The 16,309-nt window shown below is 44.7% G+C and overlaps 1 protein-coding gene across 3 annotated transcripts in view; it reads right to left on the bottom strand.

The window, feature by feature from the left end:
• The window catches only part of TGM7 (transglutaminase 7), a 31,128-nt gene that overhangs the window by 9,235 nt on the left and 5,584 nt on the right, over positions 1 to 16,309 (bottom strand). For 2 of the 3 annotated variants that reach the window (XM_084972506.1, XM_013993107.3), the window contains exons 2-6: positions 6,433 to 6,615; positions 5,275 to 5,520; positions 4,570 to 4,688; positions 1,758 to 1,886; positions 1,480 to 1,657 (exon numbers count right to left, since the gene is read on the bottom strand). In XM_084972506.1, the coding sequence (XP_084828632.1) occupies positions 1,480 to 1,657; positions 1,758 to 1,886; positions 4,570 to 4,688; positions 5,275 to 5,520; positions 6,433 to 6,615 (855 nt within the window). Of the gene's footprint in view, positions 1 to 1,479; positions 1,658 to 1,757; positions 1,887 to 4,569; positions 4,689 to 5,274; positions 5,521 to 6,432; positions 6,616 to 7,724; positions 7,804 to 16,309 lie in introns of all 3 variants that reach the window. The other variant, XM_084972510.1, reaches the window with a different exon arrangement.

Here is a 16,309-nt window from a genome sequence, read left to right as displayed (position 1 = left end):
AAGTCTAGAATTTTGTCTTTGGCCCCTGTCTCTCTCCTCCCAGCCTGTGCCTCCTCATTCTCCACCTGGTTCAACCCACTCCACTCCTCAACCCACCGGTTCAGCAAACATTTCTGGAGCATCACAATACAACATGCCGCACTGTGCAAGGTACTCCTGCCTCTTGGGGAAAGACAGGCAGGCACCTCGGTGTTTTCCATCTTTCTCTTATTGTCACAGATAATCTGATCAACAACTTGGCCCTTACTTGTAAATACCTGATAATGAAGAAAACGTTGATGCTCCTTAAGGATAGTTAGCAAAGTGGTAAATCTCTAATTGTGCACCCACAAGTTCATTGCAGCACTATTCATAATAGCCAAGACTTGGAAACAACACAAATGTCCATCACAGATGATTGGATTAGGAAGATGTGGTATATATACACACAATGGAATACTATTCAGCCATAAAAAGAATAAAACAATGCCATTTGCAGCAACATGGATGGAAGTAGAGACTCGTCCTGAGTGAAGTAAGTCAGAAAGAGAAAGACAAATACCATATGATATCACTTATATCTGGAATCTAATATAAGGCACAAATGAACCTTTCCACAGAAAAGAAAATCATGGACTTGGAGAATAAATTTGTGGTTGCCAAGGGGAAAGAGAAGGGAGTGGGGTGGATTGGGAGCTTGGAGTTAATAGATGCAAACTATTGCCTTTGGAATGGGTTAGCAATGAGACTCTGCTGTGTAGCACTGGGAACTATGTCTAGTCACTTATGATGGAACATGATAATGTGAGAAAATAGAATGTGTACAGGTATGTGTAACTGGGTCACCATGCTGTACAGCAGAAAAAATTGTATTGGGGAAATAACTGTTTAAGAAAAAGAATATTCGAGGGAGCATAGAAACCATCATTTATCCCATCTTTAAAATGTTTTAAATAAAAACCATTCCTAATTTACAAAAAAAAAAAAAAACCCACAAAAAAACAAAAAACAAAAACAAAAAAACCTCTAATTGTAACTGCTCAAGAATCTCTCTGAGAAGTTTGGGAGTGGCCTGCTCTGCCCACAGGAGAGATCCAGCTAACCCAGATCATCTGCTTGCACCTCAAGTTTCCCCCAATCTGTCTCCGACTCCAGGCTCACTTTGCACTGAAAAGCCTGAGCAGATGGCAGAAAGAGGCTGATTTGCCTCTGCTTTGGGATAAGCTCCTCTATCCAGTGGCCATTTTAGTAGTTGTGGAGCTGCTCCATCAAGGACACTGCGGAGTGACTGCAGCAGCTTAACCCCTCTCCCTGATCATTGCAGGATTCCTTGAGACTGTAGAGCGTGCTGGTTAAGAGCCGAGTGCTCACCACTCCTTAGCCGTGAGGCTGCATACAAGCCGCGGTTAACTCTCATGAAGTGGAGGTAACCCCACCTGGATCTCAAAGGGTCATCACTCAGAGTCAGTGAATCCGCATTCCGTTCTCCCCCTCACTCACCCGTGCACATAACAGCTGCGAAGACCCAGCACTGCCCATACTTGACGGGCTGCCCGCCCCGGGCTGCCCACTGCCGCAGGATGGCCACACTGCCATTCCACTCCAGCGGGCTGACCCCTTGGGAGTAGTCCTCTCCCCAGTTCCCCTGCAGGACGCCGCTGTCGTCGTTGCTATTGATCTGCAGGGGACAGACAGGTGAGTTTCCGCGGTGCCAGGGGTGGGGGTGGGGTAGTGAGGACGGGGAGCTTAGGCAGGGCTGGGGGTGCTCCTGGCCTTACCATTGCGGTCACCACCCTGCAGACATACACCACGTCGTTGCGCTGGGAGCAGTCTTTGGCAGGGTTCTCTAAGAAGTACAGGCTCTTGTTCAGAATCTCAAAGCAGATATCTATGATGTCCTCTTCAAACTTCAGAGGGATTTCAAGGAAAAACAAAGAGTAAAACCATCTAGAATTCTGAAACCAAGTCAGTAACCCTGACTTGGTGGGTTGGTGTGTACGTGGGGGGGGGAGGGGAGGGGCTAAATATCAGACAAGGTCCTGCCTTCAAAGAGCATGTCAGTCAAGTTGGGAATGGATTAGATTCAGAATTCTGAAGAACTATCTTGTGTGGCTCTGATGGAAAATGCAAACAGAATTTGGAGAGGTGAGAGTGAGCTGAAGAGATTGGAGGAGGCTTGGAGCTGATGAACTTGGAAGGACCAGGTAGAGGGGAAGGAGGCAGGGTTACACCGAGGTTTTTGCCCACGATGGGTACCAAAGTTGGGCTTGAGATTTTCCTTGTGGAGGATTTGTGGGAATAGGAAATGATCAGATGGATAAATATAAGGCCAGGCAGGTGAGGAGAGGGAGAAGAGCGTGGAGAACCTTGAAATCAGGTAGAGTTTTCAGTGCTGTGGTGTGAGCACAGGAGAAGCCAGTGTTGACTCATGATGTACCTTTACAACGTGCATTTGCTACAGGTGTGGTAGCCCTTTGGGCTGTGAAGTGCACTAGTCTTTTTTTAAATTTCAAAAAATTACACAAGTTGTTGTAAAACGGGAATCTGATCTTTACCAGCAAGGCTTCCTGCTTCTTGCCCCGATCACCCAGCTTCACTAACTCTTCCCTCCCGGTGTGTGGACAGGGCTGAGAAGGCAGTGGGAGGTGGAGAGAAATATCCCAGCCATGGCTGGTGGCTCAGAGTGAAAAAGTTGCCCAGAGCCAAAGGTACCCCACTCTGTACATTAACAGGATATTTGATGTTATTAAAGAATCACTGTTCATTATTTCAGTTAAAATAATGTTGGGTTTTTCAGAATACATCATCATCACTTAGAACTATATTTGGAATTATTACTGGATTAAATAATATGGTATCTTGCTTCCGAAAAAAATCTAGTGTTGAGGGGGAGGAATGGGGCAGCACACACCCTGGATGGACAAAGTTTATCTATAAAGGACCAGATAATATTTTAGGCTCTGCCGGCCTTAGGGCCTTAAGGGCCTCTGCAGGCCTCTGTCTTAACTATTCACCTTGGCCATTGTAGCATGAAAGCAGCCACAGATGATACCTAAACCAATGAGCATGGCTGTGTTGTAATAAAATGGTATTTAGGGTCATTGAAGTTTGAATTTTATCTAATTTGCACATCATAAAATATGGTTGGCCCTCCATATCTGTGGGTTCCGCATCCATGGATTCAACCAATAGGATCAGAAATATTTGGAAAAGGGAGTTCCCGTCGTGGCGCAGTGGTTAATGAATCCGACTAGGAACCATGAGGTTGCGGGTTCGATCCCTGCCCTTGCTCAGTGGGTTAATGATCCGGCGTTGCCGTGAGCTGTGGTGTAGGTTGCAGACGCGGCTCGGATCCCGCGTTGCTGTGGCTCTGGCGTAGGCCGGTGGCTACAGCTCCGATTCAACCCCTAGCCTGGGAACCTCCATATGCCGCGGGAGCGGCCCAAGAAATAGCAACAACAACAACAACAACAACAAAAAGACAAAAAAAAAAAAAAAAAAAGAAATATTTGGAGAAAGTTCCAGAAAGTTCCAAAAAGCAGAACTTGACTTTGCTGCATAATACCAGCAACCATTTACATCATTTACACTGTATTAGGTATCATAACTATCTAGAGAAGATTTTAAATATATGGGAAGATATGCATAGGTTATATGCAAATACCACTTCACTGTATGTAAGGAACTTGAGTACGCCTAGATTCTGGCATCTGTGGAGGGGTCCTGGAACCTGCAGGTACTGAGGGATGACTGTGGTGTTTTTTTATTTTTAAATTTTATTGGAGTATAGTTGAATTATAATGTTGTATTAGTTTCAGGTGTATGGCAAAGTGAATTAGTCATACATATAAATATACTCTTTCTTTTTTCTCATATAGATTATAACAAAGTATGAAGTAGATTTTCCTGTGCTATACAGCAGGTTCTTGTTAATCATTTATTTTACCCAGTGTGTATATGTTCTTCCCTCCCCTCAGTGGTTTCACCTGTGGTAACACAAGACTGGTTTTGAAGTCTGTGTTTGTATCTGTTTTATATGTAAGTTTTTTGCATCACTTTAAACTAGATTCCACATATAAGTGACATCATATGATATTTGTCTTTCTCTGTCTTACTTCTCTCAGTATGATAATCCCTAGGTCCATCCATGTTGCTGCAAATGGCATTATTTCATCCTTTTTTTTTGGCTGAGCTGTGTTATTTTTAAAAAATTCTTTTTCAACAGTTTAAAAAGTATGGAAACCATTCTAAGCTCATGGGCCATGCAAAAGCAGGCATTGGGCCACATCTGGCCCACAGTCTGTAGTTTGCAAACCCCCAGTATAGATGAGACAAGAGTAACCATAAATTGATCACTATTGAAAGTAAGAGGTTCATGGAGGTCCATTATAGTAGCCTGTCTACTTGCATTATGTTTTAAGTTTTTCATATAAAATACTAAAAGCTGAAAAGGAAAGGCAACTCCCCTTCCCTCCTTGCATCTCTCACTGGATGGGAAATTGGTCCAGCACTGCACACTCTGCCTTTTTTCACGTCACTTCATGGGCTTAACAAGTGTTGTCTAAGACCCACATCTGGTGACAGTGTTACCTGCCCGTAGTTCCAGGGCCAGGGGGTGACGAATCTTTCATGACCCTTGTAAACAAAGCCGTAGTCCATCATGATATACTCCTGCAGCAGTATTTCGCTTGGCAGGTAGACATCGTCCTCTGAGCAGTTCAGATAGCAGAGGAGGCAAAGCCACAAACCAAGAAACAAACAGTAATTTAAAAAAAACAGTAATGACAGTATCTTGCTGGATAATCAGACAAGCAATGGGTGGATGGCAATGGAAATCAAAACTGGACCCCTTCAAGGACAGTGCTTTTCTAGAGGCCAGCAATATAACCTATACTTTAAAACAAGATTATCTTTTCCTGGGTATAAAAGCAGCAAACTTGTCACAGAGATTAGGAAAACATGGATAACTGAAAGAAGACAATGAAGATCACCCTTCCTACTACTATGCAGAGACACCCATCATTACATGTTGATACATCCTGGCTAGGCTCTCTTTTTTTGCACACACGTAATACACTTAGGATCACACATGTTCCATTTCCTAATCAATTTCACTTAATATCACACCGTGAACATTTTCATCATGCCATTAAAATTTCTTTGTAAGGTGATTTTTAGTGAGTACATAGTAACAGCGCATAGGTGCCCACAGCATTTTATCTTCCAGACTAAGTAGACCCTCACGAAGCGCTCCCAGTGGGTTAGTTAGCATTACAACCTGTGAACAAGACATACCTGCACTCCAAGGGTTAAAAAGCAGGATGAAAGTCCCCAGTGAGTGGGTTGTGCTGTGACCCTGGTCCTGAGAGATCTGGATCTTCAGACTGTAGGGACCAATGACCGCATTGGCCGGTGTGAAGAGGGAAACAAAGAGCGAGTTGGCATTGATGGTGAAGTCAGAAGCACTCCAGACGTTGCCTTGTCGGGTGTCAGTGAGCAGGAAGGTGGCTCGGGTTCCCAGATGCTCCGTGGGTGCTGGTCCTACAGAGGGGGGAATGACCCCAGAAGGAGGCTCCAAATCTATGGGACATGATCCTAGGGGAACTGGGAGGACCCTTCCCTTCTCCCACCAGTTACTAATCCTTTTATTGCCACTGGGTGTCCTTGGGCAGGCACTTAAGATCTATGGGCCTCTGTTTTTTATCTGTAAAATGGGGTCATAGTAGTACCCACCTGAAAGTGTCATCCTAGGGATTAAATGAGATCATGTGTGTGAAATTTTAGCACAGTGCCTGTTGTGCATTTAAAAGTTGACTGTTAGGAGTTCCCATCATGGCACAGTGGTTAACGAATCCAACTAGGAACCATGAGGTTGCGGGTTCGGTCCCTGCCCTTGCCGTGAGCTGTGGTGTAGGTTGCAGACGCGGCTCGGATCCCGCGTTGCTGTGGCTCTGGCGTAGGCTGGTGGCTACAGCTCCGATTCGACCCCTAGCCTGGGAACCTCCATGTGCCTCGGGAGCGGCCCAAGAAATAGCAAAAAGACAAAAAAAAAAAAAAAAAAAAAGTTGGCTGTTATTAGCACAACCTTAGTCTGCTGAATTGGCCAAATCTTTTCTTTTTCTTTCTTTCTTTCCTTCTTTCTTTCTTTCTTTTCTTTCTTTTATGGCTGCACCCAAGGTATATGGAAGTTCCCAGGCCAGGGATTGAATCTGAGCCACAGATGTGGTAACCCACTGCACTGGGCCAGGTATTAAACCTGTGCCTCCATAGCGACTAAAACCACTGCAGTCAGATTCGTAACCCGTTGTGCCACAGCGGGAGCTCTGGCCAAATCTTTTCCTAACAGCACTAACGGGGTCCTGGGGGTCCCAGAAGAGGAGAAGAGAGGGTGGTTCAGAAAGGAGAGGCAGAGACCCTACAGGTAAACTCTGCCTTGGGGAGGGGCGGACTCACCTGTCTCAGCCACAAAGGTGAGGTGGTCAGTCCCAGAGTGGAAGGGTCGGTTGAACTGCAGCTGCATCGTGAAGGCCTGGCCTCGGCGCACGATGAGCCGCTGCAGGCTTATCTCCTGCGTGCGGTGCTCCTTGTTGTTCCTGGGGCTCTGTAGGTCCACGGACCTGAGCTTCAAGGCCACCACTGGCAGGGGGGCAGGGGGACAGGTCACTGATGAGCTGTGGCCCCCTGGCTCTGCCGTGGGTAAGATTGCTGACCAGATCTTAGTCCCCAGGAGTTTCACGACTCAGCCTCAGAGAGCAGTTCCACACCATGATCCCAGTGACCTCTGTACCTGGACTCGGAGCCCCAGTCTGGTGTCACAGACAACACAACGCTTCCAGATAATGGAAACTTAACCCTCAAAGTGCTGCCATGTACCCTTAATCACTTTTGTTGACAACCTTTCTAAAAATTACTATGTTATCCTGATCATAGAAGAAGGGGCAACTTTGTGTGAATTGAGGTCAGTGAGCGGACTGGAAGCTAGGACCTTAGCTACAGGCAAATCCCTGCTTCAGGATGTGGGGGTTACCTTCAGGATATTTCTTCCTTCTCAGCCATGTTCCAGGTGTGTGAGGGCACTACACTAGCTGCTTCCTAGGATGCTACCGTATGTGTACACTTAGTGTATAGCTTTAAAACTCTCCTAGCACAGTGGGCAAGATGGAGGCTCTCACCACCTCGGCTGTGAGACCTTGAGCAAGTCACTGAGGGTCATCGGTGTCCTCAGTGAAAAAATAGAGACGATGGGATTCCCACCTTGCAGGGTTCATGTGCACATTAAGTGAGGGTTCACATGTAAGGACCTTAGCGTAGTGGCAGGTGCAGCGTAAGTACTCAGTCATTGTTAGTTGCTCTTAGTACTGGTGATAATGCAGCCTCAGACTGCATTTGCTTTGCTACTTTTGCTAGTGGTATTTATTGTATTTACTGTCAACAAAAATTCATTAGGTCCTTTCCACTGGTAGCAAATCAATTCATCTCAGTGGTTCTCAAATGGGGAAATTTGGCCCCCCACCCCCACCCCCGAGGACATTTGGCTAAGTCTGGAGATATTTTTGGTTGTCACAACTAAGGGAGAGACTGTGACAGGCATCTAGTGTGTAGAAGCTGGATTGCTGCCGAAAAGCATCCTAGAAAGAAAACTTGTGTTTGCTCCAGCCAGTCTCTGTGCCGTCTGCATTTTGAACTTTCACATAAGGTGCTTTATGTTTTTGTTAAAGGAGTTCGCTGTTGTAGTTTCAGCCTACCTTTGCTTCCTGGATGGAGTTTTTTGAATCCTAATTCTTTCTTTCTTTTCTTTCTTTTTTTTTCTTTTTAGGGCCACACCTGCCGCATATGGAAGTTCCCAGGTTAGGGGTCAAATCACAGCTGCAGCTGCCGGCCTCCACCACAGCCACAGCAACATGGCATCCAAGCCACATCTGAGACCTACACCACAGCTCACGGCAATGCTGGATCCTTAACCCACCAAGCAAGGCCAGGGATGGAACCTGCATCATCATGGGTACTAGTCGGGTTCATAACTCCCTGAGCCACAACGGGAATTCCTTGAATCCTAATTATTTCACCTAAATGCTTGATTTTGCCACCTGGGAACTGGCTAAATGGTCTTCCAGGTCTTTGTCCAAGTTCTTGGTATTACGATGGTTCTAAACATTAAAGCTTAAGTCAGAAGCCAGTGGAGTATTACTGTTGGAGCTTTCTTCCAGGTTAACACTGAGTCACTAGGAAATATTCTTCACGTAGCTGTGACTATATCTAATTCTTTACCTGAGGAAATTGGATTAGGTGTTTTTAGATTTCCTTCACAGTATAAAGTCAAATCCAGCTTTGTTTTACATCTTTCCTACAAATTTGTCAAACATCTGGCTGAAAACAAAATATTTACAGTGGTCCCTTGACCCTCCCTCCTAGTAACAATCTTTCCTTGTAGCAGATTCAAAGATGAACTATTGGATCAAATAGTACAAAGTTTTCCAACCTCTTGAATGGTAACTTAGGCACTTAAATAGTTGTTGGAACCAAAGATTCAGGGCATGATCTAAGACAGAGCCTTGTGAGTGATTAAACAGCATTTTGTAAACAGGTCTAATCTACTAGTAGTTTGTGAAATCAGTTTAGAGAAATACGACAAACATTCTTTTTTTTAATTTTTTTGTCTTTTTGCCATCTCTTGGGCCACTCCCGTGGCATAAGGAGGTTCCCAGGCTAGGGTCTAATCGGAGCTGTAGCCACCGGCCTACGCCAGAGCCACAGCAATGCAAGATCCGAGCCGCGTCTGCAACCTACACAACAGCTCATGGCAACGCCAGATCCCTAACCCACTGAGCAATAACAGGGATCGAACCTTCAATCTCATGGTTCCTAGTCGGATTCGTTAACCACTGAGCGACGACAGGAACTCCACGATGAACATATTTTTAAAAAAATAGAATAGAAAATATCACAATGCAGCCCACTGTAGGAAGAGCAAGCATCATTTTACGAATAACTGGATCATGATGCAAACTGGGGGTCATAGTCAAAAAGTTTGAAAGCAGCTAGCCTAGATCCTGGTGGAAACTGTGCATCTCATTTGTTCCTGAGGGGCCTGTGTTTTTATACCAGGTCCTCCTGAGTCTTCACAGAAGCCTCTCCATCCCATGCATAGTGCCCAGTGGCCATTTGACACTAAAAGATCAGACACCAGAAAGAGACAGCAAGGAGCACACAGGTGTGTACACCACTTCCATGGTGGGGTGGGGGGGGGGCACAGAGGAGGACAGCCTTTTCCTGGCTGCTGCCCACAGCCAAAAGCACAGTTCCTAAGGGCAGCCAACTCAATTTCCCCTTGACCCAAGCTGACTATTGGTTTGGGAGGGAAAGGAGAGGAGGAGAAAACTCAGTCTCCATCAGGACCTCCGATTTTCTTTTTTATTTCACTTGATGTAATTATGCATTTGGCCCACTGCAGTGCTTTCCATGTCAGGGAGACCATGACTTCAGGGAACAAAAGGGAGGGGCTTCAAGGGAGCTGGTAAAGAAAGCCAGGAGGATCAGGAAGAGGTTCAACAAAGTGCAGAATCAAGCAGAATCAATCACTAAAAAAAAAACAAAACAAAACACGTCAGTGCCCCCAAGGCCTTCTTGCCTTGACCACTGGGTTAGTGACAAGTAGGAGGAGTGGTAGGCCCTGGCCGTGTGACCCTTGGCACTTGAGTAATGTAAAGACAAGGATAGGAGTTCCCGTCGTGGCGCAGTGGTTAACGAATCCGACTAGGAACCATGAGGTTGCGGGTTCGGTCCCTGCCCTTGCTCAGTGGGTTAACGATCCGGCGTTGCCGTGAACTGTGGTGTAGGTTACAGACGCGGCTCGGATCCGGCGTTGCTGTGGCTCTGGCTTAGGCCAGTGGCTACAGCTCCGATTCAACCCCTAGCCTGGGAACCTCCGTATGCCGAGGGAGCGGCCCAAGAAATAGCAACAACAACAAAACGACAAAAAAAAAAAAAAAAAAAAAAAAAAAAAAAGACAGGGATAGAGAAAGATCACACTATATCCCCGTGTATAATCAGCCTTTAAAAAAAAAAAAAAAAAAAAAAGCAGACTTTAGAACAGTTGTCTGCCTGCAGTGAGTTCTGAAATATGAAGCTCCTGCCCTCTGAGAGATTGAAACCCAAGGCAGCCCTGCTCTCCTGGCTGTCCAATCTCCCTGCTGGGGTCTTGACTCAGAGGTAACCATCATGTAGGGGCTTTTCGTGACCAGGATGCCCTTCCTTCCACCCTATGACCATCGGCCATGACAACACCCTTTTCATTTTCTGCAGAGCACTTAATAGCCTCTTGAATTAGTTCCACAGAAGCAGAGATCTTGGCCAATGTCTCACACCTGGACCTGCCTTGCCTAGAATGGAACATGATTCCTAATTGCTGGTAGTTAGAGCTACTGTTCACTGAATAATTACTATGTGTCAGTTCAGGAGCATTTTGCAGTTCTGAAATCATATACGTCCTTACAACCACTGTGGGATGGAGATGTTCATGTTTTTCCTGACAGGCAGGGAGGGCGGAGCTGGGATCAAACCCAGGTAGGCTGGCTCCAGAGTCAGCCTCCTAAACTTCACAATCTCTTGCCTTCCCTCATGGGTGCTCAGAGATGTTTGCTGAGTGGTTACACACTTATATAGTGATGTGTGAGGAGAATGATAGGGGAGGAGGGAGAGAGAGAAAAGCCTGTGAGGGCAGCAGGGCCAGGCTGAGATGCTGCTATTTGCTCAATAGTCATGGGTATACTTCCTCCTGATGGGAGGATAAAATGTTACATCTTTCTGAGGATAATTCATCAATATTTATTACAAAATAAAAGAAAGCCTTAAAACATAAATTCTTGGAGTTCCTACTATGGCTCAGCAGGCTAGGAGTCCAAATGTAGCAGCACCTTGGGTCACTGCAGAGGCTCAGGTTCTATCCTTGCCCCAGGAACTTTCATATGCCATGGGTGCAGCCGAAACCAACAACAACAACTACCACCACAAAAAAACCAACCACAAAATTCCTTTAATCCACAAATTCCTCCTCTAGAAATTTTTCCTGAGAAAGATCAAAATTTATGTCTAAAAATGTAAACATAAGGTTGTTTAGTGTAACCCAAATATCCTACAATAAGTGTTGGTTTTCTAAACTTTATTCCTCTTATCTCTATGTAATCGACAAAAGGACAAAGAATATGGGGAACTCATTCCTTAAGTATTAAAAAGCAACATAAAAACTTTGAAAAACAGTATATTCCAGATTAACCGTAGGTGGTAAAATTATGGGAAATCTTTCTTTCCTTTGAGTCTTTTCGTGTTGGCCAAGCTTTTGCTTTGAATGTGGACTCCTTTTTTGTTTAAAGGAAAGCGTTGCTTTGCTCAAAGTTAGAGTTTTCAGCAGAAGTGGCACCATCAGAGCTGTACTTTGGGATTAATCCAGACCAGAGGGAAGCAAGACAAGGGTGGGAATGGCAGTGAGAACTGTGTTGCAAAAATCTACACAAAAGGCTAATGAGGACCTCAGCAAAGGTGTAAGAAGGAAGAAAGGAGGGACTACACCAGTGTGCAAGCGACTGGCCTCTGCAGACAGGTAACCCCCTCAGGAAATACCTTGACTTACTTCCAGGACTTCCTAAGGCCCAGCTAATTTGGTCAAAGACTAGGGCAGGTCAAAAGAATCCATTGCCCACAACAAGCAAGCAGGCTACTGGTGAAGGACTGGAAAACTCCAGGGAGAGACAGGGAAGGGTAAAATATTCCTGGCACAGCCAGCAGAGAGGGGGCACCTGCCACCAAATGTCAGGTGGGCTTAGCTCCTCCCCTTCTCCTGCCTTGGTCCCTGCATTTCATCCAATTTTCCGTCAATGGCTTGTCTTTTTTCCACTTCCCATTGTTACTGTAAGCTTGGGACTTTGATAAATACTTTGTTCTTTTTCATTTCTTCCCTCTTAAGGAATATGAAAGGGCATGTCTGTGTGAGAGCATAGGAAGATTCCTGTTTAATGAGATTACTGCAGAGCATTTCTGTGTAAGGATGAAAATGTCTTATTACCTAAAAGTTCCAGTCCAGATTCCCTAGCCAAGCATTCAGAGCCCTCCACAATGAGGTCCCAGCATAAGTATCCAATCTTATCTCCCTTATAGCCCGTAACTTCTCCTTCCCTTGTATTGTGGCCTCCAAGTAGCTCATGCCCAGCTCTACCTCTAGATGGCCCCACTCCTTCCCCAATGTCTGTGTATCTCCACTCTTCCAGCAAAACTCAGTATCCACCTCTGCCATGAATTCCATCCCAGGCATTTTATTTTATTTTTAAATTATTATTATTATTATTATTTTGCTTTTTAGGGCCACACCCTTGGCACATGGAAGTTCCCAGGCACATAGGGGTCAGATTAGAGCTACAGCTGCCAGCCTATGCCACAGCAACGTGGGCTCTGAGCCGCATCTGTGACCTACACCGCAGCTCACAGCAACGCCAGATCTCCAACCCTCTGAGGGAGGACAGGAACGAACCCTCATCCTCAGGGATACTAGTTAAATTTGTTTCCACTGTGCCACAACGGGAACTCCCTTTTTTTCTCCCCCACCCCTGCCCCCCGGGCATTTTAGAAGGTGGAACTGTCTTAGTATCTGCAACAACAGTTTTGTTATCTCGCTAATATTTACTAGGCATTATTAAGCTCTAGGCTTTAAAAGCATTCATGCATCATCTCCTTCTATCCCTACAACTACCCAACAAGATATTACTAATTCTGTATCACAGATGAGCAGACAGAGGATTAGGGAGGTTAAGTAACTTGCTCAGGGTCACTTATCTAATAAATGGCAAAACTGTCATTTAAACCTAGACAGTCTGACTCCAGAACCTAGCTCTTAACCTCTGGCTTATGGTCTGGAGGTTTTCACTTTTTTTTTTTTTTTTCAGGTAAGTGACTATGTGCTTTATTCAAATAAAAATATAATAAGCAGACCTGAGAGGTGCTGCTCTGGTGGAAGAACTGGGGAAGGGTTCCCTTGGCTACTCTCTAGAGCCTTAGGGGTTTGAAGGACTCCAGGAAAAACACAGCCCATCTCAATCTCCCCATCCTATAATGACAGCAGGTCAGGGAAGAACCAGCTCCAGGACCCGCCTGGTCTCTCTCCCTCCTCTGCAACTTCTTAGACTTTGAACCATTTATTTTTTAGTTAATCATGTACTACTGTGTTGTTACTTTGAAATAGTATTTATTTATTTTTATTTTTAGGGCCACACCCTTGGCATATGGAACTTCCCAGGCTAAAGATCTAATTAGAGTTACAGCTGCCGACCTACACCATAGCCACGGCAGCGCCAGATCTGAGCCGTGTCTTCGACCCAAACCACAGCTCACGGCAATGCTGGATCCTTAACCAACTGATTGAGGCCAGGGATCGCACCCACAGCCTCATGGTTCCCATCCTAGTTGGATTCGTTTCTGCTGTCGGGAACTCCCTGAAATATTATTTTCATTTAGTGGTGTCTACATCATTAACTAGACTGATTGTTTATACCCAGTATTCAGCAATTCAAATAGCTGCTGGCAGGAGAAAAGCATTAGTAGGCTGGCTGTACAAGTTAAATGATTAGGTCTTTTGCAGCAAATGTAACAAAGAATTAATATCTATTGTATATAAAAGTTGCCTGGGAACCTCCATATGCCACGGGAGTGGCCCAAGAAATGGCAAAAAGACAAAAAAAAAAAAGTTGCTGTAAATATTAAGAAGATTTGCCATAATCAGAAAAGTGTAAACTAAAACGAGATTCCATCTTTGACCCATTCAAAAATATTGAAAAGGATAACAATCTATCTTGTAAGGGAACATGGAAATGTACTCTTTCATATGTTTCACATACAATGCTAGTGTAAATTCATACAGACTTTTTAGAGAAAATTGGTTGATAGTGAAAGGTGGCAGAATATGCCATTCCCAGGCATGCTCTTCAGCGTAAAGGTTATTTTGAGCTGAAGGCAACTGAGAAGCAGATACAAGAAAAGCTCTCTGCCCTTCCGCATTTGCCTAAAGCAAAACATAATTGGTACAGATGTGCCCCCCCCCAGTAAGGAAGGACAGAAATTAAGCACCAGAGACAGCCCTAGACCCTCATCAGTCCAGAGATGGCACAAGAGGAACCTAGACAACAAAGTATTAGTTCCCCCATATATTTACCTTCCTGCGTTTGCTGCCGTAGAAACTTAAGTCCTTTTCTTGTCACTTCTCTAAAACTTTATTGCTCTTCTGCTAAAATGCTATATAAGTCCAAGTTCTAACCACCACTTTGAGTTGCTCATCACAGAGTGTTCCTGTGTACATGGGCAATGCACATGTTAATAAACATCTGTTTGTCTTTTTTCTTGTTATTCTGTCTTTTGTTAGTCTAATTTACAGTCTTGCAGAAAATTAACCTGATTGGTAGAGGGAAAAGAAGTTAGGTTTTCCCTCCAGTATCCATCAAAACTTACAGTGGATATTATCTTTGGTCCAATAGTTCTTTTAGAAATCTTTCATGTAAAAAATATTTGCATACATATGCAAGGTTTTATCAGCAAGGATATTCATTGCAGCATTGTTTCTAAAAGCAAAATATTGGAAACCATCTAAATGTCCACAGTGTTAAACAAATTAATAAATTTATTAAATAAATTGGGCTTATACACCCAGAATGGAAAAACCAAAATTTTTTACTTTTTTTTGCTTTTTAGGGCTACATATGGAAGTTCCTAGGCTAAGGGTTGAATTGGAGCTATAGCTGCCAGCCTATGCCACAGCCACAGCAATGCAGGATCTGAGCTGTGTCTGCGACCTACACCACAGCTCACGGCAACACTGGATCTCCAACCCACTGAGCGAGGCTGGGGATTGAACCTGTATCCTAATGGATACTAGTCAGATTTGTTTCCACTGCACCACAACAGGAACTCCTCTTTACAAAATTTTGATAGACCAACATGCAAAGATTTCCAAGATATATGATTCAATTTTTAAAAAAGCAAATCGTCAGATAATATGTATTATAAAATCTCACTGTATAAAACAAGTTTATATAATCTCGTAATATTTAAAGGCAGTTAACCAAATTGTTATCAAAATTGTTTCCTATAAGGAAGGAGCAGGATTGCGAGCGTGTTGTAGGTAAAGGGGGACTTGTGCTTTTTTTAATCCTAATATACGAACTTTTCACTTTGTATAACAAGCATATATTTTTTTGTATATTGTTTAATTAAAGCATACTATTTTATTTATTTAAAAAAATTTTTTTTTTGTCTTTTTGCCTTTTTCAGGGCCGCTTCTTGCAGCATATGGAGGTTCCCAGGCTAGGGGTCTAATCAGGGCTGTAGCCGCCGGCTTACGCCAGAGCTACAGCAACGCCGGATCCGAGGCGCGTCTGCAACCTACACCACAGCTCAGGGCAACGCCGGATTCTTAACCCACTGAGCAAGGCCAGGGATCGGACCCACAACCTCATGGTTCCTAGTCGGATTCGTTAACCACTGAGCCACGACAGGAACTCCTAAAGCATACTATTTTAAAAGATAACATAACATTTGCAGGCTTACTGTAGTGTGGGGATAACCATGGGGGAAAAACACCCTACAATGCAGTACAAAAATACCCTGAAATCTAGCATATGAACAAGCCTCTTGAGAATTCTCTATTAAACTCTGACTTGTATAAAAATCCCATGTGCATCTCCAATTCCTAATAGTTCCTATGATATATAATTCAGAACACAATTTTAAGAAATGAACATTTCATCTTAGCAGCCCCTCCCGGCAGCCCTGTGCGTTGCCCACCAGGCTGGCCCAGCCTGTTGGGCCCTGCTCTTACTACCAGCAGCAGAGCAGCAGGGGTTCTGAGGAAGCCTGAGCTCAGAGGGTGGGAGCAGCAGCTCTCTAAAGAGAAGCTGGACCAGGAGAGGTCTGGGATCCAGGAGGTGGTCCTCCCGCAGTTCCAAGGTCAACCACAGACACAGTCTCCCAAGTGCCAAGGGCACCTGGTGGTCAAGGCCAAGGTTCCCATGGGCCTCCTGACTTCCTTCCCAACGCCATTCCAGTCCCAAGATGTTAAAGACTGTCAGGGTTAAGCTGAACCCATTCATAAGGAAAGGAATGGCTGTGTGATTGTGCCAAGATCTGAATGAAGGTGAGGAAATAGGAAGAAGGAGCCAGATTATACAACGAACTATCACATCAACTCTGGCTCTCTTGGCTCTTCTGCACACCTCCTACCCCTTCCAGCCATCTCCCCTCCCTTGACTTGGCACCTCAGAAAAGTTAGATCCCAGTACTCACCCTGATCCATGTC

This window comes from Sus scrofa, chromosome 1 (genome assembly GCF_054392235.1).
Source record: "Sus scrofa isolate SSC_HxYL_T2T_F1_AM1 chromosome 1, Sscrofa_HxYL_maternal_Yorkshire_Landrace_v2.0, whole genome shotgun sequence".
In the NCBI taxonomy this organism is placed as follows: domain Eukaryota; kingdom Metazoa; phylum Chordata; class Mammalia; order Artiodactyla; family Suidae; genus Sus; species Sus scrofa.
This window is presented reverse-complemented; position numbering and strand designations above follow the sequence as displayed.